This window comes from Odontesthes bonariensis, chromosome 16, assembly GCF_027942865.1.
Source record: "Odontesthes bonariensis isolate fOdoBon6 chromosome 16, fOdoBon6.hap1, whole genome shotgun sequence".
Lineage (NCBI taxonomy): Eukaryota > Metazoa > Chordata > Actinopteri > Atheriniformes > Atherinopsidae > Odontesthes > Odontesthes bonariensis.
Window position 1 is genome coordinate 27,978,159 of NC_134521.1, and position 16,325 is coordinate 27,994,483.

General features: G+C 40.9%; 2 protein-coding genes and 1 non-coding gene across 19 annotated transcripts in view; all 3 read right to left on the minus strand.

Moving 5' to 3' along the window:
* Nucleotides 1-224: 224 nt before the first annotated feature.
* LOC142401862 (CAAX prenyl protease 2-like) lies at nt 225-3,680 on the minus strand. Its single transcript, XM_075487323.1, has 9 exons — nt 3,478-3,680; nt 3,055-3,258; nt 2,784-2,886; nt 1,934-2,017; nt 1,364-1,442; nt 1,080-1,247; nt 754-825; nt 536-598; nt 225-445 (listed from the first exon to the last, which is right to left on the minus strand). Exons 3-9 carry the CDS (start codon nt 2,802-2,804, stop codon nt 225-227), a joined length of 708 nt encoding a protein of 235 aa, XP_075343438.1. The 5' UTR covers nt 2,805-2,886; nt 3,055-3,258; nt 3,478-3,680.
* A 180-nt stretch (nt 3,681-3,860) lies between these two features.
* Nucleotides 3,861-3,932, minus strand: trnae-cuc (transfer RNA glutamic acid (anticodon CUC)). Its single transcript has one exon. It is a non-coding gene; the product is annotated as a tRNA-Glu (tRNA).
* Nucleotides 3,933-5,574: 1,642 nt separating this feature from the next.
* LOC142401415 (uncharacterized) overlaps nt 5,575-16,325 on the minus strand; it is a 30,543-nt gene continuing 19,792 nt past the window's right edge. For 12 of the 17 annotated variants that reach the window (XM_075486807.1, XM_075486814.1, XM_075486813.1 and 9 more), the window contains 13 exons: nt 13,800-14,558; nt 12,664-12,877; nt 12,441-12,589; nt 12,238-12,286; nt 10,728-11,052; nt 9,498-9,568; nt 9,306-9,354; nt 9,123-9,175; nt 8,667-8,787; nt 8,176-8,275; nt 8,029-8,102; nt 6,744-6,858; nt 5,575-6,605 (listed from right to left, as the gene is read on the minus strand). In XM_075486807.1, coding sequence (XP_075342922.1) covers nt 6,518-6,605; nt 6,744-6,858; nt 8,029-8,102; nt 8,176-8,275; nt 8,667-8,787; nt 9,123-9,175; nt 9,306-9,354; nt 9,498-9,568; nt 10,728-11,052; nt 12,238-12,286; nt 12,441-12,589; nt 12,664-12,877; nt 13,800-14,558 — 2,167 coding nt within the window. In that variant the 3' untranslated portion in view covers nt 5,575-6,517. The remainder of the gene's footprint in view (nt 6,606-6,743; nt 6,859-8,028; nt 8,103-8,175; nt 8,276-8,666; nt 8,788-9,122; nt 9,176-9,305; nt 9,355-9,497; nt 9,569-10,727; nt 11,053-12,237; nt 12,287-12,440; nt 12,590-12,663; nt 12,878-13,799; nt 14,559-16,325) is intronic. The other 5 variants (XM_075486816.1, XM_075486822.1, XM_075486821.1 and 2 more) reach the window with 3 other exon arrangements.

The window sequence follows — 16,325 nt, forward strand, 5'->3', positions numbered from 1 at the left end:
TTCTCTCTGGTAGCCAGGAAAAGCTGTACTAGTGTTGAGTTTCAATAAAGTAGGAAATATTTTAAACCATGCAGGAAATGTCTGGAGTGCTAGACTCTTTCTCCCCTCAAGCTCACAAACCCACGCACACATTTTTCATTAAAAATACAGCTTTGAAAATGCAAAATAGAATCCAGAGTTTAAAAGACATTTTCAGAACTTGAGTGTACTTTATTACAATAAATTTAACATACAGCTTCTGGAGGGGGGGCCAGGCTGCAGACTGGAATGGTGCCGTAGAAGAAGGGGTCGGTGAGCGGGAAGAGCAGCAGCAGGAACAGCAGGACGCCCATGAGGTATGAAAAGAGCAGGGCTGAGTGCTGAGGGTGGTGTAGGGCAGAGCTGAGGTCAGGTAGACCCTGACTATTACAGAACGAATGGCACAAAACTGGGCCCACAACATGACCTTCAGAAACACAGATCATTGATTTTTTTATAAGGTGTGTGCTGTGAAAGTGTGTTCACAAACAAATGAGCATTGGGCTCCACATCTCACCAGTTCTCAGAAAGACAAAGGCAGTGAAGGCACCAAACACAGTTGTGTACAGGAACTGCATGCCTGTAACAGCACAGCACGACACACAATAAGTCAGATTCATACGGTTCATCTTCACTTTATCAGTTACTGAGAGATAAAAAACAAAAAAATGAAAGCTTTTCACAGCCCATTTTCCTTAAGTCATATAGTTTATCCGAGTGTTTTAGCAAACTGACCTGCCACGAGGAGGATGATACTCATACTGTCCTTGCCAAGGCGCCGCTGTTCTATGATATGATGGAAATGAGCTAGAATGATAAATAAATAAGTCAATGTGCTATGAAGTGTCGGGAAAAACTTCTAACAAATATAACGCCAACACAAACAAACAGAACAAAGTTAGTCCCAGCACCATCAACATCAACAGTAAACATCAGGTCTTTGTGATGCAAATGTTTTCTGTAAAGTATTTGAAATAAAATCAAATAAATATGAAAATATGAAATATATATATGAAAAGTAAATATGAATACTTTTCAGTTTGGAAATCTTTTTGCCATACCAACACCAAAGAACAGCGGAGCAGTGAAGACAGCAGCTGTGGGTCCAGTGCAAGGCACCAGCATAGGCAGCATGGCCCCTCTGAACACCAGCTCCTCTGTCACTGGCGCCACCAGCTGGTTCCTGAGCCACACTGCATCTCGCACACACAGCTTCCACGACTCAACATCTGGGAAAATTAAGTCAGGACTTCATGATGACCTTCAATGCAATGGAAGCACACATGTAGAGCAATCTCCACAGTAAACTCTTTTGATGTTTAAATGTTATTAAAGACAAACACACCCAGGACAGACTGCAGGTCCACTGTGAAGCCATCAGGGTTGTCAATAGCACAGTGAACCAGGGGCCCGAGATAAAAAACCTGATTTGTAGAATAAACTCAGATGTTTATATCATCCAGAGGAAAAAAAAAAGATTAAAAGTGAGGATCTGGAAAATATAGGTAGACTTTTCAGTTTAAATATGCTCATGGGATTTCACTACAAAATGCAGAAACTTGATAGATGCAGTAAAGTCACGGCATATCATCGTAGGAATGGAAATGAAATCCCTGAGATGTCCGAACTGCCTCAATGTAGCATAAATAAAATATTCTATGAGGTGAAGAGGATCTTCAAAGAGGAATTAGGAGCTTCTGAAAACTCCTTGGCTCTCATCTGACTTAGTCACAGATACTAATCTGATATGTAATCTTTCCCCTCATGTCTTAAGATTTCATCAACAAGTATTTCTTTATGGTTTCTAGAAATATGAAACTAATTTGTTGATTTAAAGAGAATGTATTTATCAATGTGATGAATACAGAACTCCTTTCTACCGGCTCTGGGCATGGCTGTATGCTCCCTGTCTAACCATGGTCAGTAGTAATGGAAGTATGGCAGCAGGAAGAAAACCTTCTACACGAACTCCCATCAACTCCCACACAGGAACATTGACCTGGAGACACAGAGCATACTTTTAAAAAACATGAAACCATTCTGAAGTTCATTCAAGTACCGACCCCATAAACTGTATCAGTGATGTTAAAAATCCAGCAGTGATGATGATGCATTCGGTCCGTCTTAATGCCTCTTGCTTTAATGTTCTTGTGACGTTGCTTTAGATTTATACCTGATAGGCATTTCATGCTCAAACGTCTTGTCAATTAAACTGATGCATGTTAGAACTAAGGTCCTGTTTCCATGGTAATACTGCATGACAGCTGCAAAACAAAAAGCAGCTCATAACTTGTGGTCTGCTGATCATATTGTGGAGCGTTCAGAAAGCAAATAGCTTTCGGAGCATGCTGAAACCTGTTGGAGACTGACTGTGATTGGAATTTAATTCCAAGTCTGTTTGTTTTCGATCTATATTGTTCCATTCTTCACTGAATTCTTCCAGTAGGATAGTTTTGAAACTAATAAATTCTTTAAGGACAAAATAAGTTTCCTGCTGGAGTGAGGGGAGCTGTTTGATGCGGCCATGGTCCCACAACAACAACAATAGATACATGTAGATGTCCGTCTAAGCCTGGCTGTTAGATCTGGGCTGTAGTAAAAGTGAAAAAAAAAAAAGAAAAGTATTCCATGTGCCACTGGATGGAAACATGGACATGTGTGTCTGAATTAAATGATTGGTTTGTAACAGTTTTTTTTCCCGTTTTATGGTACATTTTTAAACTGCCCTACAGGCAGATACAAAATGCTGACCCATGTGTACTCACACTGACACCAGCCCAGTGCATCCATGCCTTTAGAACTGCAGGTGACACTGCAGAGACCAGCAGCACACTGGCACAGCGACGCTTCACCACACTTGGATGGTCCCTTTGCACACACACATGCACAAAAACACACACAGTTCCAGTTTAAGGGCTTAAGCATAGGAGTCCCACATGACAGCTGATGAGAAGCATACCTCGGTAAGCTGCTCCTCCAGACATACAAACTGCCAACGTAGAGACAGGCCAGTAGAAGACAACTCAGCACACTCACCCAACACCTCATGTGGGCACGCTCTTCCTGGCCGTGCTCTGGCTCCATCGTGACAGAATGGAGGGTCTGCGGTGAGGAGAGCTTCAGGTGGTTCCCCAGGTGAGTGACGGTCAACAAAGCAGCGGACGTCCAACATGCTTTTGGATTAGCTCGGTCTTCTCTGTCAAGTCAAATTAGTGGATCGCAGTGAGGTTGAGATCTGCACTGCAGAGACAAGCCGATTAGCTATAAAGCTCACATACACACATGGACAATACAAGAAGTGAACAGAAGACCAACTGTAAAATAACACAGAGCCTTCATCAAGTACTCCAAAAAGCTTTAAAGACAGTTTCAGAGGCGTGACATGCTTTGGTAACAAAAGAAGGAAAAAAAGAGCACACAGAGAGACAGTTCAGCAGCTCCTTTTTCATTCATTTACACCTCTATTCAAGCAGCTCCTTTAAGGGGTGGGGAGTGACCTGCTTGACTCCACTGGACGTCCCTCTCTTCCTCAGGCTCTGACTTTTGAGATCTGCAGTGCTGAATAAACCTCGGTGAAAGTAAAATTGCATGAGAGCTCTAATCACACACCAGTGATAGGAGAATACTTGACTGGAAATTTTGATATCAAATACTTACATTTCCCTTGGCTGCAGTTCAATCAGGGACAGTACCACAGTTAACTGATCCCTCTTATCATGTGCTGAACAGCCCAAGTTGTTAAAGCACACCACAAACTAGTTACCAATACAATGAAATTGGAATTTTTCGTTTTTGGATTTTGAAACGACTTCACGTAAGCCCAGAGGTGGAGAAAAAACGTGTTCCCTGACCGGGAATCGAACCCGGGCCGCGGCGGTGAGAGCGCCGAATCCTAACCACTAGACCACCAGGGATACGTCCGTTATCCTCGATGTTTGAGATTAAATTAGGAGATTCTCTGAGGTTGAAACATTTTCTTATGCATGGCAATGTCCCTACATTCGATCAAATAACCCATTCTCAACTTTGCTCCGAACATATGTACTTCGTCCAATTCACTCCTTTTTTAATTCTTGCTGTATTCGTCAATTAGCTCACACTTACCTCGGGTTTTGTCTCATTTTAGGTTACACAAGGACCTGAAACTAACTATTTTCTGATAAATCAATCAATAATTAAAACGCTGAATATATCTTAAAGTACTGAACTAATCTTAAACTCCCAAAATTAACCCTTTCATGTCAACAAAGCTGCGTGTGGGCCCGGTGGCCTCCATCAGAGCATAAAAGAAAATACAAATGAAGGAATTATATGGACGTTTTTCTGTGCCATCAGAGTTTGAATACGAATTTCTTATATTGATTTTTTACAGCATCAAAATCAGACTTTGAATTTGAAAAACCAACAGTTTCTAAAAACAAAAATCAGTGTAAAAAAATTCAACATCTGAAAAAAAAAATCAATTTCTAAAAACAAAAATTCAGTGGAAAAATTTTAACTTAAAAAAATTCTGTGGAAAAAGAACCAGACTCAACATCCGGGTAAACAGGGAGAAGCAATCAAGTTACGCTCCATTAGACAGATCAGTCATGTCCACCAACGCGGGTGATGGTGCTTAAGTGAGTGAGTTTACTTTATTTGCCATTTGTGTTTGTTGTGTTGTAAAATTGAGTAATAGATATTACTCAATATCTATTGAGCTGATATTAGCTTGATTGGCTGCCGTTGGATGAATTGAGACAGGGATCGATTGCTTCTCCCTGTTTACCCGGATGTTGAGTCTGGTTCTTTTTCACTGAATTTTTTTGCCACTGAATTTTTTGAAGTTGAATTTTTTGAATTTGAATTTTTTTCCACTGAATTTTGTTTTTAGAAATTGATTTTTTTTTGACTGTTGGTTTTTCAAATTCAATGCTGTAAAAATTCAATTTTAGCAATTCGTATTCAAACTCTGATGGCACAGAAAAACCATAGCATTAGCTTAAAAAGTCACATGAAATTGAACTTCCTGAGGTCACATGTATCTTTTTATAATAGTATTGTCCGGCTTCTGAAATTCCGTATTCATACTTTTTTTCTATTTGTTTATTTTTTTTCTACATGCCATTATGATGTCATTACCTAAATTCACTCCTGATCAGGATGATGGAGGTCATTTTAAAAAAACAGTTCCACAGTTATAGAGATATTAGGTATTTAGTATAACTCTGTTTCAGTTATCAAAATGGAGACTTCAGAAAGGCAGTTCATAAACCAGAGAGGGGCATTATAATTCCTGTATAAAGCTTACTGATTATATACCAGCTGCTGTGTGACCTGAGTGAGCTGATCTTTTCACAGATATGATGCTTGAGCTGGTCTCTGGGTCACAATATGATACATTTTATGGTTTACACAAACTATAAATTAACATTAAATGAAAAGGTATTCTGTCGGTAATCTTGCTTCATGATTTCGGACACATTTATGCATAAATCAGTTATTTAGGGACCGTATATTAGTTTGCATCATTGCACACCTTTTCAACAAAGACTCATTTAATTCATGATGGACAAATAGAAGCAACAAACCAATATTTATTGATCCTCATCACAACTGTCAACGTGCACTCATAAATATAGACAGCCACACTTGATAGCCTATACAGTGCGTGATGGGTACCACTTTATCAGCACACCTGAAACAGCATGCACACAGTAGTCAAACAATTCAGAAATTAGGGAACTCTTTCATTGGGTGAACATCCCCTCCACACGGGCTGTGGTTACAGAAGTCGCCAGTTTAACTTCAAATAAAATCTTCAAGCTTGAGTCTACTTCCAGGATCAAGAAAAGCCACGTCAGGACCACCCTGAATTTGGAAACTTATATTGCAGGTTTGAGTCCAGCTCGATCTATCGCGCACAATTCTGATTTTTTTAAATGTCTCAACATGTTTGTAGAATTCTTTTTAAGTCTGGAAATTGACAGGTAAAATAAGCATCACCTGAAAGAGAACAAATCCGTCTGTGTGCGCTGATAATAAGCGACTGTGAACAGCCTCTTACAAATGAAGGCACATCTGGCCTCAGTTTTGAAAATCTCTTGCAATGATGAAGAAGGCTCACCCACAGCATCCCCCGGACAAAAAGAGGATAAGCCAGTGTTTGAATACTGAATATGAATAAACACACACAAAAAACAACATATTGGCAGTCAGAGTTTGACGTCATGACACATCATTTAAATAAATAAAAATAGGTAAAGAGAATTAAAATAATACTATGACATTAAGACACACTGAAACTTTGATGTGCAACTTTCAAAGAACACGCACTTTGCAGCCTCAGATTCAGGGCACATCTCTGGGAGGATAAAAGCACTTAAAAAAATGGAAAATGCAAAATGCAAAGCCCCAAAGTCCCGAAAGATTTTTTTTTTTCTTTTTATCTTCAGTTACAGAAAAAGTTCTTTTGTGACCTTAAAGAATCCCAAACAAGTGCTTTTGGTGCTTGTCCCTCTCACTGTAACACACATTTGTCTTTGTTGCTGTATTTTCTCCTCCTCATTTCCAGACCTCGCTCCAGGCGCTCATCCTCCTCCAGTGCACTGCAAACACAATCACAAACACATTTAGCAGCTCAGAACTCATGACCATCTGTAGCCAATCAGTTCATCACTTATAACAACGAGGTGTAAAAATGATAGATATGATTTCAACAATTATTTTGGTGGACACGAACTCACCCTCTCTCTTTGGCATCGATGTCTCGGATGATCTCGTCGCGTTGGTTGACTAATGACACCAGCTCTTGGAGGAGCAGCTGCTCCCTCTGCTGCTGAGTGGAAGACTTCTGCCAGTCTGCAAAACAATCAGCAGAGCTTTTGCATAATCTATTTCTATTCTTAAACTTTCACAATTTCAACAGATTTCCTCTCAAATTGTTTTGAAGAGATTCCCCCTCCTGCAGTGTGTTGTATGACTTTTTTTGTGCCAGTAAACACCAAAGGTAGTTATTCTCTGCCACTGTGTGACTTGGTTTATGCTGTAATCCAGGCTTTCATTACTTGTCTATGTTACCATGTTACACATCTGCTTATTTCCTGCCTAGCAACGGGTTCCGGTCACCCTAAAACAAAGAATACACAGTTGCCATTGTCTTCTGTCAACTCCAAAATGCCTCGAGTCACGAGCAAATCACGGTAAATGCTCTGTTGAAAAAGCTGAAAAAGCAAAGACATCCACATGAACTGTCCGAGGAACTGAAAACACAGTAGATTACTTCTGTTTTAATGAAAATGTTGCCATAGTAACTGGAAAAGCCTGAGCATGAGCATGATTCGCGGTTAATGTTGTGGAATGTTACCACTTGCCTTGAATGCATGTTCACCGCTCAGAGCTTTAGCGAAATTGTAATGCTGAGGGATAACGAGAATTGTGGAAGCTGATTTGAAAGGAATAAACTGGGACTGTGTGTGATAGTTCTATACTCTGTGCTACCATTAAGATGTCCAGAACCAGCTGGAATGAAAGTGCCACCTGCTCAGTCTCATGGTGCTGCCAGCATCTAGGTCGTGGGGGTAGTCTATTCACGGTATTAAACCTGTAAGTAAAACCTGAAAACTGCGGGGATGTAAACAAAACATTATCGCACCGTCATCATTCGTACACTGAAGAAGTTTGTGAGTGCTTTGAAAATATGGCTCATGAGAACTTTGTTGGCTATCTTTGTCCTGTTGGTTGTGGGAGTAAGAAGGAAGCGGCAGAGAAGAGATTTAAAGAAACCGCACTCATGGATTAATTCATCAAGGATTCTCCGGCTATGTTGAACAGCCAATAAGAATGAAGCACAGTTCTGATGATGACTCTAAAAGTGTTGATGATGTTCCTGATGCTCCTGACGGCGGATTGTCAGCTTGGTGTATAAGGGCTTTTAAACTAAGCTTAACTGCTAGCATTTTAGCATTTCCGAACACAGAGATTAGAAAATAAATAACATTTAAAAACCTCAACAATCTGTTGCTTACTGACCTTCTATAGCCATCATGACCCGTAGTTCTCTGGTCAGAAGCTCAAATCTCCGCTCCAGATCCTGCTCCTCTTGTCTGCAGATAAGAATCAGTGGAATTAAAAATAAAGGATGTTTGTGGTATATGAGTAAACTTCTGGAACACTTACAGTAGTTCCAGGTTGTCCTGCCTGCGAATCAAAGCGTTCTTCTTGTTCACCAAAGTAAACCACTCCTGTATCAGCCTTTCCTCTTCATTGCGGTCACTTCCTGTGCAACCAGATAAATAAAGAACTGTAAGTACACAAATGCTTAAATTGTTGCAGAAAACAATAAACTCTGTATTCCAGTGTGCAAAGTACAGGGAAAACCGGGTAATCCAGATAATAAAGGTGCGTGTCAAGAATTTTGTGCTAGCAGCTAGGTTGTCAGAGCCTTAATTGGAGCAATGTTCTTTAAAACTTGGGTTTAAAATACTTACAGTGCCACATATTTCATGTTGTTTAAAATGTGTGAATGGCCACATGCTCTGCACAGCATGGGACCAAACTGTCAGGGGACTATCCTCCGACCACACAAACTGTTCTAAATCAATTCAAGTTATTTTATCCTGAGCTTTTAAGGTAAAACCAAAGAAAAACATTTAAAGATAAATACTCGCCTGTTTCCATGAGGCTTCGCAGTCGTCGTTCCACCACAGCGGCTCTGCTGTCGATGTGCTTCTGCTCCGTCTCCAACGCTGCCAGTTCACTTAACACATACTGGCTGGTGTCCTGCAGACACTGACACGAACCACATCACACACACACACAGACACACACACACACACACACACAAATGGATGCAAACACACACAAGCACGCATGAACATGCACAAGACGATGGCCAGTAGCCACACAGAGACAGAAAAAGGGAAAGGAAAGCAAAAGGAAGGTGGAAAAAGATGTTCAAAGATTAAAAAGAGGTCAGAGGTTTGGGAAAATACAAACTGTGAAATCTTTGTGATCCAAATGTGATTCTGCCCTGAGTGCAGCTAATGGTTACGTTGTCGTTGTTGAGAGTCAAAGAGATGTAGATGTGAAGCTGAGAAGAGGAAAGGGACGAACACATAACTGACCATTGTTTCCTCGTCTTGTTTAGGAGGCTGGGTCTGAGCTACATTCTGCTGCTCTGCAAACCAAGACACACATGGGACAGATTAGACCGTGAAAGAAAAAGAACACAAATAATGAAGATAAGAGGGTGCAGAAATATATAGGAATGTTGCCTCAGAAAGGCTGTGCCTTTTTCAGGTGCCTACCTGTGTTATTTGAGTTGTCTGGAGTGGAGTCAGTCTTTGTATCTCCATCCTGGAAAAGGAAAAACTTTGAGTTTGAATTAATCTCTGTAAGCCAGACATTCATGCAGGTTCCTCAACCTAATTTTGCACAATGACATCACACAGATTGGACAGCTCTTCGTCAGTTACAGAAGCAACATGAAAAACAGTCACCTGAGCCGGTCCAGATTTGGCTGCTTTGGCAATCGACCTCGGGGGCGGCAGCGGGGTCCTTGACTCATCTGCTAAAACAGATCACATTCAAAGCTTCTGTGAAAACTTTGTTCAAAACTCGGGTCAAAGAAAGTCATTCTACTCATTAAGACAATCTATAAAGATTAAAGGCTGAAAAGTTGCAGTGACACTGGAAAACACAGATCATATTTAAGTTAATTAGGACTAAACAACATGAAAATTCTCATTACGTTTTAATATAATATATCTTATGGAGCATCATAACGTAATTTTTAAAAATTCTAAATGAGTATAATTCACTTTAAAGCAGGCAGTGATACGAGCACAGAGAAAACAGCAAATAGAAAGCCCTCATCGGAAATAAACACAGCTCCTCCAAAAAACACGGTATTCACGAGGGAAACCATGGATCAGAGGCTAATATATCCTCAGGGACACCGAGGAAGTTTTAAAAAAAACAACAACAAACTTAACAGCTCCCATGCAGAGAGAAATATTCATCTAAATGAACGAAAAAGTGCCACATTCAATCGTTTTTCAATATAGATCGATAGATGCCATGTTTACAACTGCATCATTCTACCAAATCTAAATTGTATGTCATTGTGTGTCACTTAAGCACATTTCCACTGAAATTAGACTTATCTGCTGTCTCTAAAGCTGGGAAATCTATTAAAGATCAAATCAAATTAAATCAAATTTATTTATATAGCACATTTCATGTACAAACAATTCAAAGTGCTTTACATAAAAAAAAGCAAGCAAAGATAAGAATCTTAAATAAGCAGTTGCTGCCCTTTTTAATGATTTGCTTATCTATTCTTGCCCTTACTCACTGCTACCTCAGATTCCTCAGTTAAGCTAGAGAAATGCTCATGTGAGCACTTTTCTTCTGGAAAGTTCCTCTCCTTTGTCTCCATCCTCTTTTGCACTGGATTAATTCTTTATTTCAGGATTTAAATTCGGGATGTATTATGTATAGTAGTAGGGCTGAACACATTTGCAGACAAAAACTGGAAGGAAGACTTGAGAGAGTGAATTAAAATCTTTTTATTGTGATGAGCCGACTCAAAGGTCAATAGCTAAAGTAAATTAAATAAGACTTAATCAATGAAGACAGGTGTGATGAATAACAGTAAAAATGATCACTTAAATGCATCCAACCAGAACATAAAGTAAAATGTTTACGGAGAGAAATTGGTCTCATACCTTTCACCACCCGTTTGGTTCTCGGTGGCGGGACAACGAGCGTGCTGCTCCCTCCTTCCTCCAGGCTCACGCCTTCATTCAGTCTGGCCATGCAGAAAGCCGCAGCATCAACGTTGGTGGGAGCGGGACCGGAGAGGGCGAGGCCGTAGCTGGACTGACTGCTGTTGTGCTCTATCTGCAGCACGCTCAGCTCCTGGTTTGTGAAGTGTGAGCGTATCTGGCTGAGGTAAGTCATGACTATGAGCCTGTCGGGGATGGACAGAAGAACCATGTCGGACGGCTCCAACAGACGAGAGATTGCCAGCGCCTCAAAGCCGTCAAATGCCTGATGCCAGAAAAGAGAGACATTAGAAATGTTACAGATAGCAACACTGATATCAGCTATGCAAAACTTCAGATTACTCCATCATACCAGAGGGAATGAAACATGGGCTTTGAGATTTATAGCAATCATGGAATACTCTGAAGCTGGACTGAAAGTTGCCAACACAATTTTTTTCAGACAGGATGTTCCACATAACGGTTCAAAGTGCTATTTTAGCTTTTGTTTCATGTCCTCGTAAAAAACAAAGTCTTAAGGTACTTAAGAGCTGATTTATATGTTAAAACCACTTAATCAGTTCACTTCTAAAGGTTGTTAAATGATCTTGGGCTCAATATTGAAAGGGATAAACCAACTGTTTGAGTTCTGTTTGATTTAAGTGAAACATTTAAAACAGTAGACCACTGACAGACTTCGACTGGCCACTTTGGCACTTCCTTTAAGTGGTTTAAATCATATCTGACATATCTGCAAAGCTAAAGAAGCCTCTGATAGAGCACACTTTGCTGTTTGATGCTTATCTTGTGTGGCGGGTGTCCATCATAATCCATTACGAGCAGATTTTTCTACATTCTTCTTTGTATAATCAGCTCCAGAGCAGTCGTCAGCATTGAGCCAGCCTTTTCAGTTTTTTTTGAGTCACTGGCTCTGATGCTGCTGCCCTAACAGATGGCTGCAAAGCAGATTGCTCTTGCTACCACAGACTTATAGAAGATATGAAATATCTTGCTGCAAAAACTGAAGGACTTAGGTATGTATGGTGCTATGCAAACATAGTTTGATTTATTTATTCGTTGATTAACTGATGTTACTTACTGTTACTGAAATGCATTTTTTGGTTTTTCCCTATATCATACCCCTTATAGTTAGTGTTATTGTATTGTTGGAGCCTTGGGACTTATGCTGTTGCTAGTGGGGACAATGGTAAGCGTGCTTACCTTCTCTGCTCCATTGGCAAAAAAAAAAAAAAAAAGTATTTACAGTTAAAAAATATTCTAAAATTTAGTCAAAACTCAAAAAGTAACTTGACAACTTATTCGGAGCAACTCTCAAACAGGCAAAACTGTAAACTAAATCAGTTGAGAAAGTCATTTGTACATTGGTAACAGTTAAAGGTGCTGCTGGCAGCGCTGTTAGCAGCCATGAAGAGTTGACTGTTAAATTCATCAACATGCAACTCATCCTCACCTTTTTGTTGTTGAGCTTGATGTTGTGAGGGTCCAACTGGTCAAAATCTCTGATGGGAAAAGCATGGAAGAACATATTTAGAACAGATGAATTAGAAATACAGACATTGAGCTGCAAGAGGCGTAAACTTGAAATAATGTTAAAAAACATGTTAATCCAAAATACATAATCCATGACAAAGCTGTTAAATTCAAATGACGTACATTTTGTCTGGATGAAAGTGGTGCAGGATGGCACAGAAGGCCAGGCCGTTTCTCCAGGACGTGCTGAAGTTTGTGACCTTCACTCCCTGGTACCCGTTAGTGATGCTCTGACACCACTGCAGCAGCGACTGGCTGGAGTTCACCAGGTCCTGCAGGGAGAGGATGACGTTAGGGAACGCTCAGTGTTGTCCAGTTCATGTGGGCGTTTGGTATGCACCTTTACCTCAGCTGTGTCATCCTTTCCATCAGCCCTGTCTCTGACCAGCTGCACAGGGTCTGGGGTCTTAAGGCCAGGGGTTTCTTCTTCTTGTAATGTCGGGAGACGAGAAGTCTTAATCTCACAATGATGGAGAGAAGTGGTGGAGTCTGTGTCTTTTGGCTGTGCTGAAAGTTTCTTCTGTGCACCATCAGGGAGGTCAGTTGGCTGGTGTTTTACCCTTATGAGAAGACAAGATGAAGGATAGATGATGAGAACAGAGAACAGAGTGTAAAAGAAGGCGGGAAATCACTCTCCTGCTGTGAGTAAATGTAAGCAATGCATGTGCAATCTTGCAATGATGATCAGAATGAGCAAGCTGATGTTAGAGCATACTGCGAAACATAGGTATTCAAGATTTGGGTCTGGATGTGCCTCAAAGCAGACTGGTGCTGTTTGGCTTCGTGTTTTTCTTCTCCCCAGTTACTAATCTATGCATCTTACCCTTTACAGAATCAGCTAAAGGCATCAACCTGAAAGGCTTTTAAATTATAAAGCACCCCGCATGAACTCATGTGGCAACATATATATACTTACTGAGATACTTTATGGATACTTTAAAATTAAATAGTATTTGAACACAGTGCTTTATGTGCAAAGTCTGTAGACTAAGCACATCTGCCATTGGGCCAACCAAGGTCTGTTTGTCAATGTGTGATGTTTTCTTTCATTTTTGTTTTTTATCCAGTCAAACTGGACTGTTTGTGCTTTGACTTTCCATACTTTCCATGATGAATCTCAAAATAATCAGTTGTACTGCCAATAAACTAATAAAAAAGAATGCCTGATATTCAAAGGCCAAAGTTCTCTTAGCTTTGAGTTGAGATGTTTTGAATTTGTTTCAGCTCCACAGCCTCATGATCCAACATATCCTACAATGTCACTCAGTAGTGTCCCTTCAATAAAGATCACCTTCCCAGCAGGTAAAAGACATGCCTCTGAAACCTCATAATGATGTTAGGTAGGCTATGGTTATTCTATCACACATGTTTTTAAAGGCTGACTCAAGCCCCTTGAGTCTCAGGCACCCAAGATGAGATGAGATCAGACACCCACACATCATCTGAGAGAGCAGCACAGGTTTACAGCCTCTGCTGACTTACACATCCTCCTCTCCAAGTAGCTCATCTGACTGGCTTAGAGTTATTTCCTGCAGGGCATCAATGCAGGGGATAACCGAGTACTGACCACGATCAGTAAGGTCCGTGGGGATGTCTGATTGGCTCTTAGTCTCTGTGGTATCCCAGTCAATATCACCAGGTACAGGAATGAGACGTTTCATGCCACGAGGGCCGGAAACAGGGGATGCGTCACCTGACATCTGAGAAATTTTAGTCAATAGGAACCTTTCCTCTTCCTGGAGCTGCTGGTCTTTGGAGAGGCTGTTAACAACACTGTTTATTTGTGGACCGTCAGTCTTTGAGGTGTTTGTGTCCTTGTTTAAAATGGACTTCATGCCATTCTCAGACCTAATTTCAAGACTCTCTTGTGAATGTGTGGCTGCTTTTGTGTCATCGTGTGTCTTACTGGTGTTTGTATCAGAGTGTGTCTTTGTGCATTTAGAGTCGCTCGGTCTGCTTGCAGTGTTTGTGTTTGGTGGGAGGGGCCAAGGCACCACAGATGACTGAACAAATTCTCCATCCTCATTGCCTGCTAGCTCCAGACTGTGGCCAGTTTTAGTGAGGAATGCTTCCTCCTTCTTGGACACCAAAGGAGAGTTAGGATGTGGACTTTTAGTCTGACTGGTCACAGGAAGTTCAAGTTTATTTAGCCGACTGGCATCAGAGCTCTGATAAATAGTTTGTTCACTGCAGGGGGGTGAAGAGGGCCTCTGGGTAACGGCGGGAGATGGGTTGCCCGGGCTGAGGACAGAAAAGGAAAATTCATAACTAAGCATTCAGCTTGACGCGCATAGAAATAAAAGCGACCAACCACAGATCCAACCAGCATAATGTCATGCTCCATTCCGCTTTGGCAACATAGCACAATTAATCTAAAAAAGCCAGAACCTGGAAGAAACACAAACATGGGAGCTGTGTTGGACTGAGGGCAGAGCGTGGCTTCAAAAGCTTTCTCCACACTTGGCTTCAAAGATATTTGGACATACATTCCCCCTTCTTTCCTCCAATGAAAGCTGCATCGGCTTTTAAAGGGGAACTCCGGGGCATTTGAAGCGCAATCCCATTGCTAGAGGTTGTCAAATACTGATAGTAGGACACAGACAGGTGCAAATCTGCGCTCCCTGTGCGGAGATTGCGCTGTTTGCGCAGCCTGTCATGCGAGGCTAATACGTGGTGGCTAAGGGGCAAGTGCTAACCCTTCCACGTAAAACAACAACTTGCACACTGCAGAACCGTCACACCACTTTATAAACCATCCGACAATAAAGTCACAAGCCTTACCATCAAAACCATATGCATGGTTCTCACATTACTGGCATGGGGACGTTACAAAACAACTTTATAAACAGCATGTCACTTACCGGTTGTTTGTATGCTCGCGCATGTGAAAGCCCAAAAGAGTCAATGGACGATACTCCCATATACAAAACAATTATCTTCTCTAGAAAAACTGCGTTCAAGTATTTAAAACATTACAACAATACATGCCCAGTAATATTGTTGTAATGTTTTAAATACTTGAACGCAGTTTTTCTAGAGAAGATAATTGTTTTGTATATGGGATTATCGTCCATTGACTCTTTTGGGCTTTCACATGCGCGAGCATACCAACAAGAGGTAAGTGACATGCTGTTTATAAAGTTGTTTTGTAACGTCCCCATGCCAGTAATGTGAGAACCATGCATATGGTTTTGATGGTAAGGCTTGTGACTTTATTGTCGGATGGTTTATAAAGTGGTGTGACGTTTCTGCAGTGTGCAAGTTGTTGTTTTACGTGGAAGGGTTAGCACTTGCCCCTTAGCCACCACGTATTAGCCTCGCATGACAGGCTGCGCGAACAGCGCAATCTCCGCACAGGGAGCGCCGATTTGCACCTCTCTGTGTCCTACTATCAGTATTTGACAACCTCTAGCAATGGGATTGCGCTTCAAATGCCCCGGAGTTCCCCTTTAACATGCTCCAGTCTCAAATGAACTGCAGCAATCCAATGACCAAACCCATCGCCACAGCCATGCTAACTCACATGCTGCTCAGCCCGAGTGAGTAAATGCAAATAAGTAATTGCCCTTTTGCCATATTCATGTAGACCATTACAATCAATGACAAAAAGACAATAGATGCAGACGCATCCACCACAGCCTTATTTCTCATTTTCTAGCCTAGCAACACTACAGCACATTTACACAAACAACAAACAACAGCATGCCGTAGCTATTAGCAGTTCATGTTATCAATTCACCAATCACTGTTCAAACAACTATTATCAGATTATTCCCACAGTGTACTGAATTTACAAGTTCTGAACTTACAAGTATTTTAGGGACTTTTATCTGTGTATTTTGGTATTGGATTATGAATGGGAAACTGCTAAAGGGTTTAGAATAGCTTTATGACGGATAACAACTACTGTTGGAGCTTTTATAATCTAAACTACACCATCTAGCTTGGCTGTTCAAATGCAATGTATCTCTGTGCAGTTTGAAAACCTCAGGCAAAAGTCATAACCAT